Source organism: Pelodiscus sinensis, chromosome 24 (assembly GCF_049634645.1).
Source record: "Pelodiscus sinensis isolate JC-2024 chromosome 24, ASM4963464v1, whole genome shotgun sequence".
NCBI classification, from domain to species: Eukaryota; Metazoa; Chordata; order Testudines; family Trionychidae; genus Pelodiscus; species Pelodiscus sinensis.
The window spans coordinates 12,981,051-13,008,426 of NC_134734.1; the positions used below are offsets into that span (position 1 = coordinate 12,981,051).

The 27,376-nt window shown below is 53.0% G+C and overlaps 2 protein-coding genes across 3 annotated transcripts in view; one reads left to right on the forward strand and one right to left on the reverse strand.

Moving 5' to 3' along the window:
* Nucleotides 1–10,733: 10,733 nt before the first annotated feature.
* On the reverse strand, nucleotides 10,734–14,717 carry LOC102458020 (mucosal pentraxin-like). The gene is made up of 2 exons (XM_075907969.1): nucleotides 14,587–14,717; nucleotides 10,734–11,580 (listed from the first exon to the last, which is right to left on the reverse strand). The coding sequence occupies exons 1-2, from the start codon at nucleotides 14,648–14,650 to the stop codon at nucleotides 10,967–10,969; spliced, it is 678 nt and encodes a 225-aa protein (XP_075764084.1). The 5' UTR covers nucleotides 14,651–14,717; the 3' UTR covers nucleotides 10,734–10,966.
* An 11,337-nt stretch (nucleotides 14,718–26,054) lies between these two features.
* IGSF9 (immunoglobulin superfamily member 9) overlaps nucleotides 26,055–27,376 on the forward strand; it is a 52,508-nt gene continuing 51,186 nt past the window's right edge. The window contains exon 1 of one of the 2 annotated variants that reach the window (XM_075907210.1): nucleotides 26,055–26,598. The gene's annotated coding sequence lies outside the window, so the exon portion shown is untranslated. Of the gene's footprint in view, nucleotides 26,599–26,919; nucleotides 27,101–27,376 lie in introns of those variants that run through there. The other variant, XM_075907211.1, reaches the window with a different exon arrangement.

The window sequence follows — 27,376 nt, forward strand, 5'->3', positions numbered from 1 at the left end:
GAAGTCTTTAGCTTCAGGGAAGGCAGTCTGAGCATTACAGCTAAATGCAAGATGGGGCAGCTTGTTGGGCATGAGGAGTTAACATGTTGCAGGGAACCATTCAATATGAACAGAGCAATTCACCCCTCTGCAGTTGTAAGGGAAAGGAGGTTATTGAATTGCAGGTTGTTGGAATAAGCCATAAATCCAAAGTCTTTCTTAAGTCCCTGATTTTTGGTTCCTCGCAAAGCAATGAATTTGTGTTCCCAGACCGGTCCATTGGAGGTGATTTTGTAGGTTTCCTGTGAAGACCAGGACTCAGAGGTCAACAATAGAGAGATTGTATTGTGAAGTGCTCGCCCTGGGGTGCTGTCGTGCCTGCAATTGGTCAGTTTCCTGGGGTTTTTTCCACTGGGGTGTTTAACGTGCTGGTTGTGATGCATCACATGTTCGGTGAACAAACCGTAGAGCTAGGCATGCCGGTTTAGTATCTGTTGTTCATGCTGGATCTGGTGCTACTGGTGGGTCCTGCCCTGAGGAGAGTTTGCTTCTGATGATGAGCTTGGCGAGGTTGTGGACAAAAGAAGAAGGGAAAGATTTCTTTCAGGACCTGATACCCATTGTGTGTGGGTTGTAGCTGCTTAATGATGCCCCATAAGGGGGCATGGGAGGTGACAAGTGCAATGGGAGGAATTTTTTCCCATGATGAAGCAGGTTCTCTGAGGGATATTTAGCTACATGAGCTACGTGTCAGGTGGGGAGCCCTTGTTTGCTGAGGGTGGTTTTGCGTGCCTTGGGGTGTGTTTTCCTCAGAACACAGTCTGCGGTGTGTGAGGGCCTGGCGACAGAGAACAGACTTCTGGGTGTGTTGGCTCTGTGAGGGTAGGCGTGATGAGTCCCATGCACACTTATCTCTTGCAGTAACAGAAGTTGGTTTGATCAAAGATACGACCACGCCCACTTTGTCCCTAGTTCTGAGGAACAATGGGATTTGTGCCAGACAACACAGCGCTGTAAATGACCCTTCTGCAAACAGTCTTCTTGTTCCATGGAACTGTGCAGTTATTGTCCCGGATCTCCAACATCATTGGCTACCTGGTGAGGAAATATCCCCAATTCAGGCTCTCAGCAGCTCAGCTGGGCTTCCTCTCTTTTCTTGTAACCTAACCAATTGCCGGGGGACTTTACCCCTTGTGCAGACAATCCCGGGGCTCTGGCTGCGGTGGCCAGTGGCTGAAGAGGTTGAATGGCATTTCATATGCAGTCGAGACAGACGGATCCAGGTGGAGAGCGTTGGGGATTCATGTGACTCCCAGCTAGCGTGCAGACACTCTGGAGGTGAGCATGGAGAGTGCTGTCAGGGCTGGCTCAAGCCATTCCTGCGCCCCAAGCAGTGGGCGTGTGATGCATGTGCGGCCCCACCCCTGGGCACGCGGCACCCCTTACAGCTGCCATCAGGCGCCCTGCATAGGTTGGCACCCCAGGCAGCTGCCCGGCTAGCCCCCCCCCCCTTAATCCGGCCCTGAGTGCTGGGACTGTGTATGGCTCCCAGCCAGCGTGCAGACACTCTGGAGATGAGCATGCAGAGTGCTGGGACTGTGTATGGCTCCCAGCCAGCATGCAGACACTCTGGAGATGAGCATGCAGAGTGCTGGGGCTGTGTGTGGCTCCCAGCCAGCATGGCTTCAGCTCCCACTGGGGCTTTGGGATACCCCTGTGCCGTATTTGTGAAGGTTGTCACCAGTATTTCCTCTAACATGTTATGCCCATGTATGGAATGAATTTTGTTATGTGCGCCAATATGGAGGTGATGTGCAACACTATTGTGCACATAACAAAACTCATTCTGCATGTGGATGATCTGTGGTGGGATTTGGAGTGTGGGAGGGAGCTCAGGGTTGAGGATTAAGAGAATTTTGGCTGGGGGAGCAGGCAGGGCTGAGGTGAAGGCTTTGGGTTGCAGGAGGGGGCTCCAGGCTGGGGCTAAGGGGTTTGGAGTGTAGGAGTGAACCCATAAGGTCAGGGAGGGGATATGGGGTCTGGGCAGGAGTTGGGGTGATGGAGGGGGATCAGGGCTGGGACAGGAGATTGGGATGTAGGGTGCTCACCTGGGGCAGCTCCTGTTTGGTGGGGGGGCAGGTGGCTCTATGCTGCCTTATGCTCACCTGCAGACACCACCCCCTGCAGCTCCTATTGGCCACAATTCCCAGCCAATGGGAGCGGTGGGGACAGAGTTTCCCTGTGCTCACGGTGATGCAGCTCCAGCCAGAGGGGGCTGTAATATAACAAGTAGTCTAGTAGCACGGCTGTGAGGGTCAAATCAGGGCAAACTGCTTAGAACCAGGGCTACTTGCAGCCCAGGATTGAGATCCTCCTCTGTAATGCACCAAACCAGTCACAAAGAACACATCAGCTGCCAGTCTGGCCAGCAAGAAGCTACACATGCAAACCCCTTAGACTCTCCAGTTTTACCTGTGACACATCCAGCATGACTTCTTATACAGAGGAGAGGTTATGAAAACCAATCTCACCAACTCCAAACAGGTTCTACCGATGCCAAAGGACCTGCCACATTCCCAGGTCCACTTCTACCTCTGATCTTACCCACAAGAGCACGCTGGGACAATCCTTCAGAATCTAACATCTAAAGGTTTATTAATGAAAAGAAAAGGCTCCGCATAGATTTGTTAAAGAAAGCACATTACATGCCTCAGTCACCAAGTTCTTGATGCAGGTTCTTAGAGCTGTAATAAACGGACAGCTTAAAAGCCTCTGGAATACATCCAGTGCTAGGATGGGTCAACCAGTCCTTACCATCTTGCCGCCATCAGATGGTTACGTGGACCGCCTGCCCCAAACTCCTCCCCTCCCAGCCTTTGGCCGCAGTGCTGGATGGGGACAAAGGAGAGTTCTACCATCTCCCAGACTCACTGCTGTGGCCCCCGCAAGATCACCCCCGGGGCTGGGCAGCACAGTGCTGGCCTCACTAAGGAGTCGCCTGAAGGGCCAGGCATGCTGGCCAGCTGTGGGGGCCAGATGTCCCTCCCCACCAGGAGCCATTGGCCGGGGGATTGGGCAGCAAAGCCACTGCCACCTAGGAGGATCAGTTGTCCTCCCTAGGGGGAGCTGGCAGCTGGGGCCAGAGAGTCCAGCCCTGCCTCCCTGGGAGGAGCCACTGGTTGGGGGAGGGGGAGGAATGGGTTCAGACAGACTGGCTGGTCAGGGGCCCAGACAATCTTACATCCAGGAACTGCCAGTTGATGGGGGCTGAGCATTGCAGCTCCAGCCCCATGGGATGAGCTGCCCCCCTTTGCACTCCAAAGTAGCTCACAACTAGAGCAGCACCATTCTCGATTCCCTGAGCTCTGCATCTCCCACCATCCTGTCCTTAACCCCCCCCCCCCCCCCACACACACACACACCTCTCAGCCCCATGCACTGACTGCTGCACTCCCATCCACTGCCCTCAGACATCACAAGGACCTAGGCAATGCAAGGGAAATCCTCTAGTAACTAATCATTGGTAAAAAAAAATAACAATATATACTTACCAATCTGTGCTTACTGCTCTTTACAAGTGTCTGCCTCGTCCTCTCCTTGCTTCCTCCACAGCAGGATGCTTCTCGGGGACTGTGTTTGTCAGATGAAGTGATTTTTTTGAAGGATCTGCTTGTTTTTCAGCAACTTGTCATGAAAACGCAGCACAGTCTCTAGGGCAAAATTCACTCTCGCAAACAAAATAGCCTTCACAGGGAAAAGCATGGACACACGATTTTTCAAGTAACCAAAATGTATTAATTACTTTAAAGATACATTAAACACAGGCTGTGGGGTCTGGCAAAATCAAACTCAACAGCCTTTGCCAGATCTGAGGATTCCACTGCCTTGTTGTCCATCTTTGGAAAAATGTTCCACCCCCTTTCAGAAATGGGGGTTTTCTGAATCTTCCAGTCAGACGTGACAGGATATTGTTGGTTTTCCATCTGACCATTCATCAAAAAGATGATTTTCATCTATCAGACATAAAGTGGGAATTCTTGTGTGGCAAAGGCAAGACTGCTTTGTATAATACCCCACACCAGCATGCTTCTCAACAAGGCCCACTCAAGCATTTCTGTGCACTCAAAGGCAGCTTTCCAGGATTCCAGCTGCTTCAGAGATGTTGAATAACAATTTTCGACTGCCTTGTAAAATTCCTGTTCTTTAATTTCCCCGCCCTCGACCAAAGACAGCAGCAGGATCTCGATGTGTGATATGGCTAATCTTCCTCTGAGCCTCATGCTAAATTATTTTGAAGGTATGGATATGTAGTGCAACTTCTCCCACCGATGAGTGGTTTTTCTTGATTGCCTCTACCATCTTTGGAAAGGTGGCTGTTTGCTTACTAGCAAAAGCAAGCCCCAGTTTTATGCAAGGGTCACTGAAGACTTTCTTGAACAGTGTTGGGCATATGCCTTGAGTGAGAAAATATGCCTTGTGCTCATCAAAAATCAACAAAATTCTGTCTAGCCCTGGTCCCAGAGAAGGGAATTGTGAGCTGCCATTCACTAGCGATTTAAAATATTCGAGGTCAACAAATTGGCAGAATTCTTTCAATTCTTCAACAGGAACAGTGTAAAATATTTATAAACTTTCACAGGAAAGGACTCCAAATCAAATGGAACGCAGTCAGCGGCTGTTCGCAAGCAGTTACGAATGATGTGAATACCACAAACAAAGTCAAGGATCTTCCCCTAGTCTGACTTGCAGTTTTCGCCAGACGTTGTTTTCCCAGCACACTTAGCACCACCAGTATGTGTATTAGCACTATCTGCAAAAAGCCCAACAAACTTTTCACTAAAGGTACGTCTACACTGCAGGGCTGAAGTCGAATTAAGCTACGCAACTTCAGCTATCTCAATTGCGTAGCTGAAGTCGAATTAGCTTAATTCAGCTTTTGGCGCTGTCTACACAGCAGGAAGTCCAAGGAAGAACACTCTTCCTTCAACTTCCCTTACTCCTCGTGAAATGAGGGTTACTTGGAGTCGTAGTAAGAAGTCCTCCAGCTCGAAATTATTTTGAAATAAAGGTGTGTAGTACCCATGTGCACTATGTTATGTCAGAATCGTGTCAGTTATTCCAAAATAATGCTGCAGTGTAGACGTACCCTAAGAGAAGGCTTCCCAATCTCTTGATATAGAAATCCGCACTGCGCATCAGAAGTTTCCCATGGTAGAGAAGAAAACTCGTTAATGTTTGGGTTCACCCCATCGGACGGAGCAGCTCGGGACTGTGTGTGGCCAAGAGGTAGCTCAGGGGCCAGGATGGAGGAAGTTAGGGTTTGTGTTTGGCCAGGGGGAGCTAGGGGTTGTGTGCAGACAGGAAGATACCTCAGGGCTCAGGAAAGGGGTATCTAGCAGCTGTTTGCCAGGAGAACTTTCTGGTCCCTCTGTTCCCTGCCATGGTTTCTGCCCGCCATGGAGCCACCCCTGTGGCTCTTACCAGCTGTGTGAAGAAAGGAGTCTGGGAGCTGAGGAGGGAGCAGGACAGCTGCCTGTGCCATGGTACCAACCAGAGGAGCAGCTGCCCTGCCCTGCTCTGTCTTCCCTTGTCCAAAGTGGACAGTAGGTGGGGAAAGAGGAGGGGTGGCTCTGTCCCCAGAAGTTTGGGAGGGCAACATCCTCAGCATCCCCCCCCCCACACACGCACACAGCTCTGCCCATGGGATTGGGGGCTTCTCCTGCATGGGGAGCTCCAGGGCTCCAGGGTTCAGCGCTGCTGCTCCATGCTTCAGTTTGGGGTGGGGATCGGGGCTCAAGCTGCTCAGCTCCTGCTTTTAGCCTTGAAGGGGTTGCCAGGGCTTGTGTCTTTAGCCCCTTGGGGGGGCAGGGAGGGGAGTTTCAGCTGGAGGGAGAAATGCTGAGGATCAGGGCTTCACCCTGTGTGGTCCTGGATATTCAGAGAGCACCCTGCAGAACAGGGCTTCAGCCTGAGTGCACTGGGAATTCAGTGCGGGAAGAGCCTCTGAGTATCAGCACATGCTGGGTTTGGTGGCTTCAGTCCCACAGCCTGGAAGTGCTGGCAGCTCCCGCCCTGGGGATCCCCGCTTTAGGGTGCCCATGGGGAGGGGTGACCCACACCCCTCACTCACCTCCCCCCCTCTTACCTCTCTATCACACACAGGCTGCCTCTCCTCCCACTGGCTGCCTGTCTTTCTGCCACTACCTGAGAGAGCCACCTGCTGGCCACGGTTACCCACTGGCCAGGAAGAGAAGGCTTCTGTGGCTGAGCTGTCCATGAGGGACCAGCAGGGGGAGCGCCGGGCAGAAATATGGGACAATTCACCCATTTTTTAAAAAGTCGAGACACCTGCCAGAGGGCTTCAATATGGGACTGTCCCATTAAAAACTGAATTAGGCCACGAAGCCCAGTCGGTTAATTAGGCTGCATGCAGGGGGATTTAGGTTGGAGACAGTTAATTAAGGACAGGCTCACCTGTATAGGAACAGACAGGACCTGTATGAAGGCAGATTGCTGGCTGCTGTTACTCCCTGAATTGGAGTATGGAGGGGAGGAGAATTGGAGGGTATCAAACCCAGAGAGGGAGGGAAGCCACATATGTATAAAAAAGCTCAGGGAAATAGCAGGAAGGGATAGGTTTATACTGGGACTATGCTTGCTTATTATAGGGACCCTGGGCTGGAACCCAGTATAGGGGGTGGGTCTGGGGTCCCCTGCCAGCCACTGGGAAGTGAAAGAGCATTGATGACACTACCCAGACAGCAGACCAGGCAATACTGTGAATTCCCCAAAAGGGGAGGAGTTCTGTGATCTTTCACAAAGAGGGAAGCTGCAAACCAGTCAGTGAGCACAGGGCAGCCAAGCAAGACAAGCTGAGAGAACACAGGGGACCAGGAATGCAAGCTGGTAGAGCTAATCCCCAGGGTGGCCTGCAGGAGGTGCTATTCTCCGTGAGTGCCTCCCTCCCCCGCCGCCCCAGGCTGAATCGAAATGCATAGCTCAGAAAGAACAATAAGAGCCCCATAAAGCTGCCTCCCCGCAGAGCAGAAGAGGTGGTTAGAGTCCAAAAGGCATTCTTTAAAAACTGGAAGTAAAACCTTACTGAGGAAAACAGAAACTCTGTCCAGTCCGTGTGCAAGTGCGTCTGGGCAGTCCTGGGGCTTCTGAAAAGTATCACAGAACCACCTGGTATCGGATGCCCAGGAGATAACAAAAGGGCTTCCAGTATCAACGCCTGAGTCTGTCTTAACAGAGGGCCCATCGTAATGAGCTTGTGTCCCAGGGCGGATAGGGATGTAATAGTGTAGTTGATTAACTGATTAGCCAATAAGCAAAAGCTTATAAGTTAATGCTATAGACTACGGCTGTGTCTACATTGCACCCCTTTTCCGGAAAAGGGATGCAGATTAGACACATCGGAATAGCAAAATCCACGGGGGATTTAAATATCCCCCGGGGTATTTGCATTAACATGGCTGCCGCTTTTTTCCGGTTTGGGGATAAGCCGGAGAAAAGCGCCAGTCTAGACGTGATTCTCCAGAAAATAAGCCCTTTTCCGGAGGATCTCTTATTCCTACTTCTAAGTATTTAAATCTCCCGCGGATTTTGCTATTCCGAAGTCTACATTAGCATCCCTTTTCTGGAAAGGGGTGCCAATGTAGACACAGCCTACATGTATTTCCCGCCCTTTCCCCCCACCTGCCAGTAATTTTTCAGCAGGCTGGCCAGCAGCCCAGCTCAGTCCTGGCTCACACTGGGTCTGGGACCTACCCCCGCTGAGGCGCTGCATCTAAAGTGTATTAGAAGCCAGGCAGGCAGCCTGATTCAGCTGCGGCTTGTGCCGGGTCCAGGAGTTCAGCCCCTCCCGAGGACAGGGGCTGCTGCCACCCTGTGCTGCTGCCTCTGTATCAGAGGCAGCAGCACGGGGCAACAGGCAACCAGTCTGTGAGGGGAGCTAGTTTGTAAACTGGCTCCCCTTGCGGACCAGCTCCCACCTGGCACTCCACACTGCTGCCTCTGATACAGAGACCGCAACGTGGAGTGGCAGGGGGCTCCTCGGGAGGGGGCCAGAGCGCACTGGCTTCTGGCCCCACCCTCAGGAACTATAGAATAATCGAGTAACTGAATTCATGAGGTTAATCGACTATTCAACTAACTGATATTTAACATCCCTAAGGGGGACCCTGCCAAGGACGTCTGAGGACTGATGGGAGTTACTGAGACAGCATTTCCGTCCTGTGGTTTTACAGGCCACACCTGCCTGCTTGTGTCCTTGCATGAATGGACCCTGCCTTGGAATCACAGTGTGGTCCCTTGCACCCACTTTGCTGTTCCCTGCTTCCAGCCCTTCAAGGAAAAGTTACACACAGGGGCTGCATGCCTGGTCAGGCCATCTGTGGAGAATCCAGGTGAATGGCAGGGAAGCAGTAGCTGGCAGCAGTAGTAGGAAGAAGGACGCAGATCCTGGACAGCAGAGAGGTGACAGCTAGAACCTGAGAGAGCATGGAAGCAAGTGGAGCAAAGCTAAACTAGTCCCATCCCAGGCAGCTGCTGACCCCACATTTATCTCTGGTCTCCAGTGTACCTTTCCCGGACATGTCCCATCCCTGGGCCCCCTCCTTCCCTTTGGGAGGCTGCTCTGCAGGCATTGGGAGCTGGGCTGGGTGGCACAAGGAGCTAATCCTACAATGTGTTGTGGAGACAGTGAAACTTGCCCTGGGAGAAGGGAATCTCCCAGCTCACTTTGTTTTTGCTCATGGACTTTGAGCTGCAAAAAGCCAAAGCTGAGATTCCCAAGGCCGGGCTCGGCTGAGTGATTGACAAGGCCGTGGATTAGTAGATCTGTATCAAGGGAGACCAGAACCCATCTCTGATTGGACCTGAGGATGGGACACCCCTTTGGTCATTTCTTTGGGGAGCCCTTTGCCAGAACTTGCCACTGCCTTGTGCAAGCCATTTGCCTCTGGACTTTAGGGAGCTTTTTCCCTACACACAGGCCAGGGGTGGACAATTTAGGAATCAGGGAGAGCACAGCAAGGGTCCTGAGAAAACATCAGACCATGGCCACCAGGATTGCTGGGGCCTCAGCAACCTCTAGGCTGCCAATCTGAGAATGCTACTGCTCCCTTCCCGGATGTCTCATTTCTGACAATCTCTGGTTGCATCTGTCGGCCTCTTCTGCTTAGTCAATCAGTGCCAACCTCAGTCAGCTTTGCAACTGGCCCTGTCTGTTGCTCACAGGAGGGAGCTAGGGGAGTGGAGGGGGCTCAGGACGGACCAGGAGATTGCAGTGTGGGCAATCTTACCTGGGCAGCTCCTGCTTGGTGGGGGGGAGGGAACAGGTGGTTCTGCAGCTTGACTGGTGGGATGGTCACTTTCATGGGCAAGCGGGGAATGTCGGTACAGACAGACTCCTGTTATACAAAGCGGGTGCCCAGGCAAACTGGGCTTCCGATGACAAATTCCAGCAGGATCCATTTCCGTCCTGATGCTCAATCCATGAGAGAGACGTCAGATTCGCATTCTACCTAGGATGTGAGTCTGTCTGTGGTTAGACGTGGGGCGTGGATCAATATAGGAGTTTTGGGATTATGAGACTTTCGTATTTTTGCTGGTGACTTTAATACAGTTGAAAAAAGACAATGGGGCTTATTCTTGTGATGGTCAATGTGACTTGCCTGTGGCTCCATGTGTCCCTATGGGCTCTAGAGCTAAGGGAAGCAGAGAGAACTTTGTTGAACTTGAGACAGTAACAGCCAAAGCCAATTCTGTGACTATGCCCTATAAAATAGCATATGAAAGGTTGTGAGCTGCTAAAACCGATCGGTCATTCCAAGCATGAGTGTGTGTTTGAAATTACGACTGTGTGCTGTGTGGTTGTTACTGAAAGACCTTCTAAGTTTGATGGTCTTTCAGTGCTCAGTACTGCTCAGTGGTGATCCACTCGCAGGAGTGCAACTCAGTGCTTTTTTTGCGATGGTACACACCGGTACAGCGTACTGCTACCATTCTGGGGAGCAATCGCGCCACACCGCTGTCCCCTGGCACAGCCCCCAGCCAGCACTGGGAGTACTCGCACCGCACATACCAGCACCTTTTTTTTTATAATGGGGTATGGCTCAGCCTGTGATTCAACTCTACAACTGTGGATTGCAGTACTTGGAAAATCTGAGCTCCAGTTCAAAGCTGGGCGTGTGCACACTCCACATTGAGGGAAGGACAGGCAGGGTAATGAACTTACACTGGTCAGGCTTCTGAGCCAGACAAGACAGCACAGTTCTGAGCTGCCTGGCCAGGTGATTGGGAGATTTCCTGGGGTCTTTCTCTGTGTGATTTCTTGTGAGAAGCTCAGGGGCATTCATGCGATCTAGCTGTGTCTGGAGTGACACCTGCCGTCATACTGAGTGATAAGAGTTCCCGTACGGGGTTGCTGCTTGTGCATTGTGAGAGACAGCTTGGGCTAAAGAGTTAAGGGGGCATAGTCTTACCCCAGCTCCAAGTTGTACCTGCTGGGTCCCATCTCACTGTGGAACGGGGACTGTTTGTGTCGTTAAACACCAGTGAAGGTGTTTAATATTGATCAGGATGTTCTGGGCTGGTTCTCCCAAGGAAGAGCTGACTCCTTTGCACGTTAAGAGCCTAGAACTCTCAGAGCCCACAGACAGAATGGGACACAAACCAGGTTCCCTTTCTGAGATTGCACCTACTGGGGCTATGCTGGGATTCTCACTACGCCACAGCTATAAGGCAGCAAATCAGACCATTTATTGGGATACAAAGTCAGACCAGGCTTTGGACACAGGAAAATACCCAAATGACACAAGCACCTGGGGGAGGAGTCACAAGAGGAGAAGTTAATGCTAGTTTTGCTCAGAAGCCCCAGGCCTATGTCCATCACTATTCTCTGCCGTGCACCTGAAGTTTTGGGGTTTGCAGCCGGATGGTGAGGCCCCGGTTCCCAAGGCCAGGCTCCATTTCAATACGGCCCTTATCTCAGCATGGGTTTCAATACCACATAGCCCTTTATCTGATACTGCAAAGCACCCCAGTTCAGGACAGATGGGGACAACTGCGAATCAGCGCTGGCAGCGCGCACATCAGACATCGCAGTGACCAGGTCCCACATACACACGTCACTAAGTTCCCCTACAAATGACTGTGAGGCATCAAACCCACCCCCAAAGGAGTCCTGCTCCTGCCCCAGGACAATCACACCCTGGTTGCTGATGGAGTAGCCTTTCTGCAGCCCCTTCCTAGGTAAGGGATTCCAGTTCACCCAGAGCTCGGCTATGCCAGTGGCAGATTCCCAGCTGGCACAAACGTGCTCCCAGCCTCTGCTTGAGCCTGTGTTTTCTGGGAATTTAAAGACCACCCATTCCCCCCCAACAACCAGTGAGAGCACCCCAGGTCTGTCTTTGAAGAGGAGGATCTCATTGTCCTTGGTCCTGGTCGCATAGGAGAAGAGGCTGTAGGCCCGGGTCAGGTCCGTGAAGTATCTGAGACACACGGTAAAGTTCTGAAGGGGACCGTTGTGATTCATGTTCAGGATCACTTGAGCATCAGCAGATTCCTTGGGAAAAACAAAGACCTGTCCTTCGAGATCTGTGTGGGGACGTGAAAGGCAACGGCTGAGATCTCACATGCTGACAGGTTCTCATTAATGCAACTTTCTAATGTTCCCAAGTGACTATCTACTGCAGCCCTGGGCCTGCCCCTGCTTCCCAGCTCCAGGACTGTACACAGCTCTGTCAGACAGGAGTCCCAAATTTCTAATTTCAGAAAACTGAAACTCCCTTGCCCTGCCCCTGCCTCAGCCCTTCCTTGGATACCCTCCCCTTTTCCAAGGCCCACCTCCATTCACTCCATCCCCCCCACAGACACCATTGCTCACTCTCCCCCACCCTCACTCATTTTTACCAGGCCGAGGCTGGGGGTTGGGTCAGAGGAGGGCAGGAAGGCTCTGGCTGAAAGTGTAGGTGCTGGGGTGGGGCTGGGCATGAAGGATTTGGGATACAGAAGGGAGCTCCAGGCTGGGATTGAAGTTTCAGAGCGTGGGAGGGGGCTCCAGGCTGGAACAGGGGTTTGGAGCATAGGAAAGGGTACGGACTCTGTGCCAGGGATGTCGGCTCAGGGATGGTATTAGGAATGAGGATTGTGGTGAGGGATGGGGTGTGGTCTCCAGGATGCAGTTTGTGTACAGGACGGGGCTCAGGGCTTGAGTAAGGATGTTAAAATGTGGGTAATTGACTTGTGGATTAGTCAATGGGCACATCCGCATTCCTCCTTTGAAATGTACAAGAGCCCCCGCAGGGGTTCTTATACATTTCAAAGGAGGAATTGTGAACTCCACTTACAGTATGCGGCCAATGGGAAGTCCTGCTGACTCCCAGCAGGGGCTCTTGTGCATTTCAAAGCCATGGTGCCCGGGATCAGCGAGGGACTTAGAGTCCCCCACTGACTCCGGGCTCCATGCTACACTGGATGCCGGTAGGAGCCTGGGTTCAGCTGGGAGTACACAGCTTACCCCAGACTCTCCGCAGCTGCCCCTTTGAATCGTGCAGTTGTGTGGTTCTAAGGGATAGCTGACACACAGCTGATCTGTGGATCAGTTGTTCGGCAACTGTCCCTTTAATCCATGCATCTGTGCGATTCAAAGGGGCAGCTTCGGGGAGCTGACCCTGAGCTCCCCAGGAAATGCCGCAAGGAGCCCGGGATTGCTTCTAGTAGCATTCAGTGTTGCATTGAGCCTGTGGTCAGCAGGAGACTCTGAGTCCCCCTCTGATCCCGGGCACCATGGCTTTGAAATGCACAGGAGCCCCCACTGTGCATTTCAAAAAAGGTACCCGCATGCAGGATTTCCCACTGGCTCCGAGCTGTAAGCGGAGTTTGCAATTCCTCCTTTGAAATATACAAGACCCCCAGGAGGGCTCTTGTACATTTTAAAGGAGGAACGCAGAATTGACTATCCACTAGTTGACTAATCCATGGAAATACCATCAACTAGTCCACTAGTCAATTAGCCGAATTTTAACATCCTTAGTCCTGCCTCTCAGTGTCTGAGGGTATGTCTATACTACCCCGCTAGTTCGAACTAGCGGGGTAATGTATGCATACCGAACTTGCTAATGAAGCCCGGGATTTGAATTTCCCGGGCTTCATTAGCATAAAGCCGGCGCCGCCATTTTTAAAAGCCGGCTAGTGCGAACCCCGTGCCGCGCGGCTACACGCGGCACGGGCTAGATAGTTCGAACTAGCTAGCTATTCCGAACTATCTGTACACCTCATTCCACGAGGAGTACAGATAGTTCGGAATAGCTAGCTAGTTCGAACTATCTAGCCCGTGCCGCGTGTAGCCGCGCTGCACGGGATTCGCATTAGCCGGCTTTTAAAAATGGCGGCGCCGGCTTTATGCTAATGAAGCCCGGGAAATTCAAATCCCGGCCTTCATTAGCAAGTTCGGTATGCATACATTACCCCGCTAGTTCGAACTAGCGGGGTAGTGTAGACATACCCTGAGGGAGGAGTGTGGAAAGGATGTGGAAAGGCCAGACACACCAGTGGGGTCACACAGAATCTGGGGAACTTCAGCCAACCCCCCAGCCATAGGCAGGGCTGCCAACCTCCACACACCAGAAACCATCAACTGCAGCCCCTTTAGTGAAAGGGTTACCCTGCATTTTTGGTCTGCCCACCCTGCCATCCCAATCTGCGGGTCACAGTCAATTCTATCCCTTCTCCCAATTGTACTTGGCCCCTGCAGCTTCGTCCAAGCCTGCCCACCCACTGCCCAGTAATTAATGTTGTCCCCCAATCTCTCCTCTCACTGTAGGCCCTGCCCCACTTTTGCTCCTCCCAGGTCTCTGCAGCCCCCTCTCCAGACCTGGATGCAGCTGCAGAGGAATCCCCTCCCCTGGCAGGGAGTGGCTCAAGGGGATCTTCACACCCTTTTGGCCCTTCCCAGGAAGCGACAGCAGTGGGCCGAGTCAATGGTATAATCCCGCCCCCAAATAGCTCCCAGGAGGGGAGGGAGAGGAGGTGCCCAGTACTACTGTGAGGACGGCTTTGGGTTGTCACGGTGGGGCGCTACAACTGCAGGAGCTGTGATTGGTTTTTCTGCCGCAGGAGGTGGGCAAGTGGGACACGCAGCCAATCAGAGGGCTTCAATTTTTTTAGAGCATCTTGAGTAATGGGCCAATGGCTCCAGCCCGACCAATCCCATCTGTGAGAACATGGCGGGAGCTGGCGGCGCTGCACAGGGGAGCCGGATTTGGTGACCCAGACGTGCTGCGAGCCTGGGGCTCCCCAGCCGGAGGTGTTTGCACAGGGCTCCCTCACACCCCCACTGCACACAGCCCCACCAATGCTACCCACCAGACCCTGGACAGGACGCGGCTGCGATCCACAGGAAAAGCCTGCACACTGCACCCTGAGGCCTGACACAGCAGACTCAGCACAGGGCTGTAGCTACGGCTGGATGTTTCTGACTGGATCCAGTGTCCTTGGTAGTGTGAGGCAGCCATTCTGTTACCTCCTGAAGCCCACACTCAGCTGGGTCATTCTCTGCCCAGCCAGGGCTTGGCCTCCTAGTGTAGCTGGCTCTCCCCCTACCTGTCTGGGCGATGGCTCCTGAGAGGCCAGCGAGGACGAGGAGCCACAGTTGCCACTTCGCCATGTTTTTCACCTGCAGAGCAACCAGAATGCTGAGAAGGGAGGTGGGAGGCTGCTCTGCCCGAATCCTGCGCCCAGGCAATGCCAGTCTGCAGGCATGGGCACCTGATTGATCCCTGAGGGGAGGCGGGAGGAGAAATGTGCTCAACCAATCCCATCCCAGGGGCAGAGTCTGGAATTCCCCTTTGGATCTGGAGCTCGTTACATCACCACCCTTCAGCTGTTGTTTCCTCCTGTGCAGGGCAGATATCTGAGCACCCAGCACTGCCTGTTTACAGAGACACTCCCTGTCACAGGTTGAATCACAGGGTTCTCCTTGGACCTGTCACTCAGTGTGTTGATCATGCCACTGAGCCTGGTCACCTGCCTTTGGAGGCGTCCAATCACGCTCTCCTCCTGGCCCCAATACTCTGGTCTTCCCCAGCCAAGGCACAGAGGTGGGGTAAAAACCCACTAGCAGAGCACACAACAAACCAGCTCAGATCTGGGAGTTCTCCGTTACAGAGACTAGCCCTCAAAAGGGACCCAAATCCCAAATAAATCCTTTGTATTCCATATAAATGTTTTACTCAGAGAAAGTTCATAAATTCTCTCTTTTTTATCAGTGAAAGGGAGTGATGCACAGTGGTTGTTCCCTCTCAGGGAACAATCATTAAGTATAAAAACATGGGATTAATGTAATTGCAATTGAAAGCAGACAGATCAAGGTAAGTTACTAAGGCCATGTCTATACTAACGCAGAAATTCGAAGTAATGTACACAACTCCAGCTGTGTTAATTGCATAGCTGGAGTTGAAGTACCTAAATTTAAACCGCCTGCCCCAAACCCCTCCCCTCCCAGCCTTTGGCTACAGGGCCGGAGGAGGACAAAGGAAAGTTCTACCATCCACCAGACCCACTGCTGTGGCTCCCGCAAGATCACCCCCAGAGCTGGGCAGCACAGTGCTGGCCTCCCTAAGGAGTCGCCTGAAGGATCAAGCATGCTAGCCAGATGTGGGGGCCAGATAGCCCTCCCCATCAGGAGCCACTGGCTGGGGGGATTGGGCAGCACAGCCATTGCTGCCTGGGAGGACGTGTTGTCCTTTCTGGGGGGAGCTGGCAGCTGGGGCCAGAGAGCCCAGCCCTGCCTCCCTGGGAGGAGCCACTGGGTGGGGGATGGGGAGGGATGGGGACAGAAAGACTGGCTGGTCAGGGGCCCAGACAATCTTCCATCCAGGAACTGCCAGTTGATGAGCTGCCCATGGGATGAGCTGCCCACCTCCCTCACCCTCCAGAGTAGCTCACAACTAGAGCAGCACCATTCTTGATTCCCTGAGTTCTACACCTCCCACCATCCTGGTCTTATCCCCCCCCCCCCCCCCACACACACACACCTCTCAGCACCCTGCACTGACTGATGCACCTCCATCCACTGCCCTCAACCATCACAAGGACCCAGGCAATGCAAGGTAAATCCTCTAGTAACTAATCATTGGTAAAAACAAATTAACAATATATACTTACCAATCTGTGCTTACTGCTCTTTACAAGTGTCTGCCTCGTCCTCTTCTTGCTTCCTCCACAGCGGGATCCTTCTCGGGGACTGTGTTTGTCAGATGAAGCGATTTTTTGAAGGATCTGCTTGTTTTTCAGCAACTTGTCATGAAAACGCAGCACAGTCTCTAGGGCCAAATTCACTCACACAAACAAAATAGCCTTCACAGGGAAAAGCATGGAGACACGATTTTTCAAGTGACCAAACTGTATTAATTACTTTAAAGACACATTAAACACAGGCTGTGGGTCCTGGCAAAAAACAAACTCAACAGCCTTTGCCAGATCTGAGTATTCTACTGCCTTATTGTCCATCTTTGGAAAAACATTCTACCCCGTTTCAGAAATGGGGGTTTTCTGAGTCTTCCAGTCAGACGTGACAGGATATTGTTGGTTTTCCATCTGACCATTCATCAAAAATATGATTTTCATCTATCAGACACAGAGTGGAAATTCTTGTGTGGCAAAGGCAAGACTGCTTTGTATAATACCCCACACCAGCATGCTTCTCAACAAGGCCCACTCAAGCATTTCTGTGCACTCAAAGGCAGCTTTCCAGGGTTCCAACTGCTTCAGAGATATTGAATAACAATTCTCGACTGCCTTGTAAAATTCCTGTTCTTTAATTTCCCCACCCTCGACCAAAGACAGCAGCAGGGTCTCGATGTGTGATATGGCTAATCTTCCTCTGAGCCTCATGCTAAATTATTTTGAAGGTATGGATATGTAGTGCAACTTCTCCCACCGATGAGTGGTTTTTCTTGATTGCCTCCACCATCTTTGGAAAGGTGGCTGTTTGCTTACTAGAAAAGCAAGCCCCAGTTTTGTGCAAAGGTCACTGAAAACTTTCTTGAATACTGTTGAGCATATGCCTTGAGTGAGAAAATATGCCTTGTGCTCATCAAAAATCAACAAAATTCTCTCTAGCCCTGGTCCCCGAGAAGGGAATTGTGAGCTGCCATTCACTAGCAATTTAAAATACTCGAGGTCAACAAATTAGCAGAAGTCTTTCAATTCTTCAGCAGGAACAGTGTAAAATATTTATAAACTTTCACAGGAAAGGACTCCAAATCAAATGGAACGCAGTCAGCGGCTGTTCGCAAGCAGTTACGAATGATGTGAATACCACAAACAAAGTCAAGGATCTTCCCCTAATCTGACTTGCAGTTTTCGTCAAATGTTGTTTTCCCAGCCCACTTAGCACCACCAGTATGTGTATTAGCCCAACAAGCTTTTCACTAAAGGTACGTCTACACTGCAGGGCTGAAGTCGAATTAAGCTACGCAACTTCAGCTATCTCAATTGCGTAGCTAAAGTTGAATTAGCTTAATTCAGCTTTTGGCACTGTCTACACAGCAGGAAGTCCAAGGAAGAACACTCTTCCTTCAACTTCCTTTACTCCTCGTGAAATGAGGGTTACTTGGAGTCAGAGGAAGAAGTCCTCCAGCTCGACATTATTTTGAAATAAAGGTGTGTAGTACAGATGTGCACTATGTTATGTCAGAATCGTGTCAATTATTCCAAAATAATGCTGCAGAGTAGACGTACCCTAAGAGAAGGCTTCTCAATCACTTGATATAGAAATCCGCACTGCGCATCAGAAGTTTCCCATGGTAGAGAAGAAAACTCATTAACGTTTGGGTTCACCCCATCGGACGGAGCAGCTTGGGACTGTGTGTGGCCAAGGGGTAGCTCAAGGGACAGGGAGGGGGGAGCTAGGGGCTGTGTTTGCCAGGGGAAGCTAGGGGCTGTGTGCAGACAAGAAGATACCTCAGGGTTCAGAGAAGGGGTATCTAGCAGCTGTTTTCCAGGAGAACTTTCCCTGGGAGAAGGGAATCTCCCAGCTCACTGAGCAGCCCCTAACCACCCCGAGAGTTACCAAAGGTGGGGGTGGGGAGGAAACTCTCAGTCAGCAGGTTTATTAGTCAACAGTCACACAGCATAAAACAGACGTGTCAGCACAGAAATCACAAGCAGCCAGCACCATCCTGCTTGTGGAGAGGGCCCCAGAGCTAGGGCCTGGCTCCCTTTCTGCACCCTAAGCTAGCCCAGACTGACCCAGCTCCTGGTCCTACTCCTCCTCCCCTAGCCAGGCCCCTCCTCCGGCCTTTGTCCTGTTTCCCAGGCAAAAAGTGTCACCTGACTGCACTCCCTCCAGGTAATGAAGGGAATCAGCCATTGTGTACATGGGGGAGGTTGTCACATCGAAATCCCCATGCCCAGCGAGGTATTGGTGCAGTGCTCAGGGAAACTGAGGCACACTCACACAGGGTTACTATGGGACAGTAGCACTCACATGCCACATAACAAGGCAAATCAAATCCCCACTTTGTCACAACAAGCACCTGTCAATTGGCAGGGGCCAGAGCACGAGGGCATCTGTGCTGGCTTGGGCAGAGCCCACTTTCCCTGTTTACAGCTGGCCCCTGTTCTCTAGGTGTACCTGCCCAGTGCAGGGCGAGAGCTGCCCCATACATAACTGGCTGCCACATTTTCCAGTCTTCCCATTCAGTTCAGCCTGGACAAAATGCTGCTTTCTTTCCCCACATAAGAACGGCCACACTGGGTCAGACCAAAGTTCCCTCTAGCCCAGTATCCTGTCTACCGACAGTGGACAATACCAGGTGTCCCAGAGAGAATGAACAGATCAGAGATTCATCAAGTGATCCCTCCCCGTCATCCATTCCCAGCCTCTGACAGAGGCAAGGGACACCACTCCTGCCCCTCCTGGCTAATAGCCATTGATGGACCTATCCGCCATGAATTTATCTAGCTCTTTTTTGACCCCTGTTAAAATCCTGGTCTTCACAACATCCTCTGGCAGTGAGTTCCACAAGTTGACTGTGCATTGTGTGAAGAAATACTTCCTTGGGTTTGTTTTAAACCTGCTGCCTATTAATTTCATTTGGTGAGTCCTTGTTCTTTTGTTATAGGAACAAGCAAATAACTTTTCCTTATTCGCTTTCTCTACACCTGTCATTGTTTTATAGACCTCTGTCATATCCCTCTTTAGTCTCCTTTTTTCTAAGCTGAAAAGTCCCAGTCTTTTTAATCTCTTCATATGGCAGATGTTCCAAACCCGTAGTCATTTTTGTTGCCACCTTTTCTGAACTTTTTCCAATGCTAATATATCTTTTTCTGAGCTGAGGCGACCACATCTGTACGCAGTAGTCAAAAGGTGGGAGAACCATGGATGTATGCAGAGGCAGCAAGATATTCTCTGTCTTATTCTCTGTCCCTTGTTTAATGGTTCCCAGTGCTCTGTTTGCTTCTTTGATGGCTGCTGCTGCACATGGAATGCATTTCCCCGTCCCGTGCCCTGTCCTTAGTGCCAGGCGGCCTCTGGGCCAGGAGGTGCCAGCAGACCCAGCTCTGGGGAACTCTCTCCATCCTACCCACCCAAAGCTTCCTTACTGCATGTGAGTGGGGTGCCTCAGCCCTCAGAGAGGCGTGGACTGAGAACTGCTGCACTAGGATGGGGTGGGAAATCCATGTAATTCAAGGGGCAGAAGCCAGTTTCTCCGGAGCTGAAGATCTGGTGCTCTCTGCTCCCCAGGGCCTGGCACACCCTTGCAGTAGCTGGCCATGCACATATGAGGCATGGGGGGAGCTTCCCTCTCTCTAATGGTACCCTGATATCAGCCCACTGTGAGCAGTGACCATCACAGCCCTTCTCTGCTGCAGCCCCTTGTCTGGCCTGCTGGGCTCGTGGCAGAGTGGTCAAGGCTGTAGCTGTGTGTGTGTCCCTGCTGTCCCCCTAGAGCCTCACAATGACAGGGGGCTGGTTGACCTCTGCCCCCCAAGGCGTATGCCTTGTCTGGGTGGCCAGCTGGTAAGGCTCCGCCCCTAACCCTCCCATATAGTGAGGTCATAATTAATTCTCTGTCCGCGGCCTCCCATGGCAGCGGATTGTGACGTCCCGGCCTGGGAGCTGTGACCTGGAGGGGTGGAGAGGCAGCTTGCTGGTGGAGGGCCGGCTTCTGTTCATCCCCAGGTCCCCAGACCACATGCCCTGGGGGGAACCTGAGCTTAGGGAAGGTTGTGACCGGAGGGAAGGCTGTGGGAAGGGCAGGGCTCGGCCAGGAGTCATTCCACAAACAGTCACTAAGCTCAGCGGAGCTGCCTGACTCAGTTGGGGGGGAGATGCCGGAAAGCTGCTTACCCGCTGTATTATTTACTCTTAACTCCTCTAACTGGAGCTCTGTCCTTAATAGTCGCCTAGGCTCAGGGAGATGGGCAGGGAGGTGACGAGGGGACGGCCAGGCAGGGGCAGCTGCCCACCGCCAGCGCAAAACACGAGCCACAGGGAGGTGTGGCCCAGGACACCGCACAGCCATTCACAGCCCGGGGGGATGGGGGCATTCAGCCCTGGGGATAGGGGGTACGTACAGCCCTAGTGGGGCACTCCCACCCCTGGAACATGGAGCACGCCCAGCTCCCAGGGATGGGGCCATGCCAGGGTCTCCCAGCGCCAGCGGATGCCTGGAGATCCGACAGGAGGTGATCCTGGCCCCAGGAGGAAAGCACAGCTGATAATGGTCCTGTGCTGCTTTGGTGCTGAGGTCCATGTGGGGCGAGTCTCAGGGGCTGTCTGAGGCCACCATGTGGGAGCCTGCTCTTGGGGGGCCTTACAGAGCACTCAGCAGAAATGGGAAGTGCCCACATCTGGTCAGAAACCACAAGCCCTCAGCTGCCTGAGCTCACTGCCCCCCCGCCGCTGCTGCTTGGCACATGCCAGGCTCCGGCTGATATTCTCGGGAGAGGGAGTGATTTTTGGGGGTGGGGTGAAGGAAACCAGCTGTCCCCAAATCCCTGCATCTCGCCTCTCCTGCCAGCCCCTGCTCCAGTCACCAGGCCACCCTGGCACCTTCTGCCTGGGCTCACCAGGCCCCTGTGGCCCAACAGCGGGTGCTGCTCCAGAACCCCTGCAAGGCCCATCCTGCCTAGTGCCTGGCATGTCTTGCATAACCAGACACATCGCTATCTCCCCTCTCCGCTCCTGGCAGGAAAATGGGCCCAGGCTCAGCCCCCTCCAAGAGCGATGCTGGGAACGGCTGCTCGGGCAGGCGCTGACCTGGCTGGAGCAGCAGAGATGGAACCCCACCACCCAACCCTCACAAGCAAAGATTCATAGATTCCAAGGCACCAGGGGGCCCATGTGCAACCCAGGCCAGAGAACGCCCCACACCAATCCCAGAGCAGAGCTGTTCGAAACACACCCCATCACGATTTACACATGGCCAGGGACTGAGAAACGATTGCATCCCTCTGCAGATAGTCCCACTGGTTAATTACCCTCACAGTGACCAATTCACACCCTTTCAAGTCTGGATTTGCCTAGCTCCACTTCCAGCCACTGGCTCACGGTCGACCTTTCTCTGCTACTTGCAGAGTCCATTTGTAAATATTTGTTCCCCATGGGGTTGGCAATCATTTCCACAGCAGGGCCGCTCCATGAATTTTGGTTTGTTGTCATGGGCCACACATTTCTACTATAGTAATGAAAGGAGTGCAGGGTGCAGGAGAGAGCTCCGGGCTGGGGTAAGGGATTGGGGTGCAGGAGGTGGTGTGGGATCTGGAAGGGAGTTTGAGTGCAGGAGGGGGCTCTGGGCTGGGGCAGGAAGTTGGGGTGCAGGAGTGCGTGCGTGGGGTCTGGGAAGAAGTTTGAATACAGAAGGGAGCTCTAATCTGGGGCAGGAGGTTGGGGTGCAGAAGGGGGTGCCAGCTGCAGGCTCTGGCTGGGAGATACTTACCACAGGTGCTTCCTGACCGGCAATGCAGTGGGGCACTCAGGCAGGGTGCCAGCTTGACATGGCTCCGGACCACTCCTGGAAGAGGTTGCTGCTGGCATGTCTCTGCACACCCAGGGGATGGGGGGGGAGGGGCAGTGGGCTAAAGGGAGCTGTGAGGATGGTGTTGGGGACTGAGGCTGTGCACAGAGACCTGCTGGTCCCCTCACCCCCAAGAGACACACAGACATGCCAACAGCAGCCGGGCACTTCCAGAAGCAGCGTGGGAGTACAACAGCAGGGCCAGAAATGTTAGAAAGACTGGGTCCAGCCCACAGCCTGTATTTTCCCCACTCCTGCCCAGGTAGGTATTTACAAGCTGTAACCAAGTCACCTGTTAACCGGCTCTCTGTTAAACTAAACAGAGTGAGCACCCGGGGCCCTTTGCTGTCAGGCCTTCTCGTGACTCTTCTCTGATCCTTCTGCAGCACCAGTGCCAAGTACAGTGGTAAAATAATCTCTCTGTTCCCACTTGAGATTCGCCAAGATTGCTTTAGCTCTTTTGGCCACTGCTTTGCCCTGGGAGCTCACATTCAGCTGATTATCCATTGTGAGCCCCATATCTTTGCTAGTATCCCCCATCCTGTATGCATAGAATCCTAGAATCCTAGGGCTGGAAGAGACCTCAGAAGGTCATCGAATCCAGCCCGCTGCTCAAAGCAGGACCAACCCCAACTAAATCAACCCAGCCAGGGCTTTGTCAAGCCCGGACTTAAAAACCTCTAGGGAGGGAGATTCCACCCCCTCCCTAGGAAGCACATCCCAGTGCTTCCCCGCCCTCCTAGGGAAATAGTTTTTCCTGATATCCCACTTAGACCCTCCCCACTGTAACTTGAGACCATTGCTCCTTGTTCTACAATCCGTCACTACTGAGAACAGCCTCTCTCCATCCTCTTTGGAACCTCCCTTCAGGAAGTTGCTTCCCTTCTATCGATCTATCCTTATACACTCCCTCTGTCTGTCTATGCCTATATATCTCCCCTGTTTCCCTATCCCCACACCCTTGCTTCATGTCATAGAACATTCACACACACACACATCCGTGTGCGTACACCATTGCTCTCCAACCTTTTTGAGCGCAAGATCACTTTTTGAATGTAAGTGCAATCCACCATCTACCTCAAACCCCACCTCCTTCGTGCCTCTTCTCTGAGGCCCTGTCCCTGCTCACTCTGTCCTCCCTCCCTCCCCCATCCTCCCTCTCTTTCACCAGGCAGGGGCAGGGGCAGAGGATTGGGGTGCAGGCTCTGGTTTTGAGCTAAGGCATTTGGAATGTGAGTAGAGCTCTAAGCTGAGCCTGGGGCAGGGAGTTGAGGTGCAGGAGGGGTACAGACTCTGTAAGGGAATTTGGGTCCAGGAGGCTCGGGGCTAGGGCAGGGGTTTGGAGCTGGCTCCAGCTGGGCACTGCTTACCTCATGTGGCTCTTGGGTGGTGGTGCAGTGGGGCTAAGGCAGACCTTCCACCACTCCCAAAAGCAACCAGCAAACCACTTCCATCCCAAGCCCTGTTGTGCCCCCCCCCCTCGTTCTGTGGAGACAAAGTACAGGTGGGAGGGGGGCACCCTGAGATCAGCGCCCCCTCTTCTCCCTCTCCTGCCCTGCACAGCAAGCAGGCGGGGGGGGGGGCAGGAAACAGCTCCAAGGCAAAGGGCAGGAGGTGCGCCGCAGTACGGGGAGGGGCAGCTGAAGTGCACTGCTTGGTAACTGCTTGGCCAAAACCTGTCAGGATGTCAAAGGCGCCAAGATCTAGCTGTTTGGTGACCACTGGTGTACACCCTCATCTGCCCATCACAGCTGCCTCTGGCCTTAGAAAAAATTAAAAAACAACAATGGTCCTGATACACCTTAGAGACTCACAAAAATATATAAATAGTATCATGAGCTTTCGTGGGCACAACCCACTTCTTTAGATGACAAATATTTGTGCCCACGAAAGCTCATGATACTATTTATATATGTTTGTGATCCTCTAAGGTGCTACAGGACCATTGTTGTTTTTTAAGTTTTTTTAGTTGCAGACTTAGGGTGCATCTACACACCACCCCAAACTCGAAATAAGCAACTATGCAAATTGCGTATCTTATTTAGAATCTATTTCAAAATCACTTATTCTGAAAATTGGTGCATCTACACAGTGCCATATTTCAAAATAATGTGCCATTTCGAGCCATTCCTTATTCTTCGTGCAACGAGGTTTTCCGGGATGGCAAAACAGTGCGCCCATTATTTCGAAAACTATTTTGAAATTACAGGCGGTTTGTGTAGACTCGGGGTAGCTATTTCGGGATACCTCCAGTATCCCGAAATAGCCATGCGGTATAGACATACCCTAACACAGTTACCCCTCTGGCCTGACAGTGAATTCCAGGGGTTGGAACAAGGATGAGGAACACAAATAAATCTCAGAAATGGGCACTAGAGTTGGCGCAGGGCATAGAGGAGTGTGCCCAAGCTTAACAGGATGGATGTGAGCAGGAGCCTAGCTCTGTTGGTCTCAGGATAGGAGACAAAGTGGGTGAAACATGTCACTGAACCAACTTCTGTGGATGGAAGATAGAGACATGCTTCCCAGCTTCACAGAACTCCATGTCTGGGGTGTGTGGCAGCTGTGAAGAATGCAATGCCTGTGAGACCTAATGGGCATCAACTAGGAAGAGAGGAGGAACCATGCAGAGCAGCTGAGCTGGGGTAGGAGAGAATGGGAGTCCCAGAATGTCCCCATTTTGGTGACCAGCAGGTGAGGGGGAGGCAGACTGGCCCCTCTATGATTCTCATGACTAGGCCCCAAGCAGCCCTTGCCTTACCCTGGGGGCAGTTGTGTTTCTCAACCAGCGGTATGCGAACCCTTAGGGGTACTTGAGAGAAGTCTGGGGGTACGCCAACACAACTGAAATTTGGAAAAAATGGAATTTTTGTTTTAAGTTTTACAGCGCTTTATTATTTTTGTACTTTTTACACTAAAAAATTTAATCGTCCGCCTAGCTACGATTAAGTTGTTTAAACAAATGTGTTGCAATGGTAGAAAAAAAAATTGTGTGGCTGAAAACTGTAGGTACTGGGGGTACTTATAATTTTTTTTTTTATTTAGAAAAAGGGGTACTTTATTAAAAAAAAAAAAAAAAAAAAGGTTGAGAAACGGTGTATTAGACTATCTAAAACCCAGGATGGCAATGCCCAGCTGGCTCTCCCCAGTCCCTCTTCATGGCTAGGCCAAAGGGGAAATGGCTCCTAATAACCAGTATCTTGTTCAGTCTAGTCTCAAATGCCCTAAAGCAGTGGAAAGTCTCAGAGGGGCAGCTGTATTAGTCTGGATCTGCAGAAACAAGTGAGAAGTGTTCACACAATATATATATACTCCTGCCTCTGTAACTTCCACTCCATGCATCTGATAAGGTGGGTTTTACTCACAAAAGCCTATGCCCCAATAAATCTGGTCATCTCTAAGGGTATGTCTAGACAGCGGGGCTATCCCGAAATAGCTACCCCGTGTCTTTTAAACGTGCCCATTATTTCAAAATATTTTTTTTAAATAATGGGCATGCTATTTTGGCATCCCTGTAATCCTGGTTCCACAAGGGTTAAGGGATGTGTTGAAATAGCGTGTTATTTCAAAATCCGGCACTGTGTAGATGCGCCAAATTTCAAATTACAAGTGAAATAAGATACGCAATTTGCAGAGCGTAAATTGTGTATCTTATTTCAAGTTTAGGCTGCTGTGTAGAGGCACCCTTAAGGTACCACAGGACTCCTCCTTGTTTTTGCTAAAGCAGTGGGGCTTCCATCCCCCTGGGAAGGACAGACACAGATATCTCCTGGCCAGTGGGCGCTCTGACATGGGCCAACACCTCAGAGCTGCCAGTGGGACGGGAGGCTGTGGGGCTTTGATTAGGAGGACAGTCCTAGTGTAGCCAAGACCCCGCTGCACGGGGCCAGCGGGAATGCCTTTTGCTGCACACGCTCACACACCAGCTCCCTGCTACAGGAGGGGAAACTGAGGAAGGGAGCGAGGAGGCGCTAGGGCTTGAAGCCCTGACTGGCCCCTCTGATCCTGGTCAGTGGCTCCCACAGGCTCAGCCCCGAGCAAAGTGAACTTCGCAGGCTGCCCGGCGGGTCCCGTGCGCGCTGCGCCATCGGGACCGGGACCCCGGGCTCAGCCAGTGGCCCAGCGGCCCCGCACGCAGGCCACAAGCAGCCACCAGGCGGAGACCCGGACTGGCCTCCGCGCGCTCCCGGAGCAGCCGGCCGTGCGGACCCGGCGATTGGAGACTCGGAGGGCGCCCGGAGCTCTGGCCGGGCATTGGCTGTCCCCGTGGCAACGGGCGGCTTGTGGTGGGGAGCGGAGGCGCCGCCCCCTATTGTATTGCGGGATCGGGGCCGGGATCGGGGCCGCGCGTCCCAGCGAAGCAGCCGGCTGGGGATGCGCCCAGGGGCCCCGGGAGCTTGCGTGGCGCCGAATGCGGCTGCCCGGGAGAGGCCCTGCCGGTCCCGGAGCGCGTCCCAGCGCAGCCCGGAGGAGGGGGACTCGCCGCTGGACCGTGGCGCAGGGGCTGCGCTAGCGCTCGGGGTGCGCTGGGCGCTGCGCTGCCCGGGGAGGGGCCTGGAGAGGGTGCCCATGGCGAGCGCGCACGCAGGTACCCGGGGCGGGGGGCTCCGGGGCGCGGGGCGCTGGTGCTGGGAGCAGGGGAACCTGGGGCCGGACTTCTGGGTTCTGAAAGGGGAGGGGGACTGGGGTCGCGGCTCCTCTGGGCTCCATGCTGGGCTGGGCTCCAGGCCTGAGAGGTAGCCGGGCCGAGCCGCCCGGGGTCATCCTGGGGGGAGGCGCTGAGACCCCGTGGGAAGGGCGCGCGCAGGGAGAAGCGAGGACGGGGGGCTGCGCTGGGGGGCGAGCCTGGCCAATGGGGGCTGCCCGCACCAGAAGCCGCAGTGTTTGTTTTTGAACGTTGTGCTTCGGCGATGGCAGGGGGGCGGGGTGGGGGGCGGCGGGGCGTGGGCTCTGCCGTTGGCTGCGGGCGCATTGGCTCCCCGCAGGAAAGTTGCTGGGTTTGTTTTCCGCCTGCAAGCAGGGAGGGGAATCTCCCCGCGGGGCCCTGCCTGGCAATCGGATCCGGGACCTAGAACAAAGGCAGCGGCCAGGTAGGAGCTCTGCTCAGGGCTGCTTCCCTTGCATGTGCCCGGGAGTCCTGGCAGCACCAGGGATCAGGCGTGGGGCTGGCAGAGAAACTACCGCACCTGGTGGGAAGCACAGCCAGAGACTCCCCAGTCGGGATCTGCCAAGCCACATGCCCACATCCCATCAGAAGGGCAGCTAGGGGCCACAGTCAGGTGCACTTCTCCTTACAGGAGCCATCAGCTGGAAAGAGAGCAAAGAAGAAGGCAAAGGCAGAGCAGGGCTGTGCCTTCTCCCCTTAT

What these genes read in the sequence shown, in the direction of transcription:
- LOC102458020 (XM_075907969.1), bottom strand. Translation starts at nt 14,650, where the DNA reads ATGGCGAAGTGGCAACTGTGGCTCCTCGTCCTCGCTGGCCTCTCAGGA. An exon ending in AGGAGCCATCGCCCAGACAG is followed by an intron (nt 11,581 to 14,586) that starts GTAGGGGGAGAG and finishes GTCCCCACACAG; the next exon opens with ATCTCGAAGGACAGGTCTTT.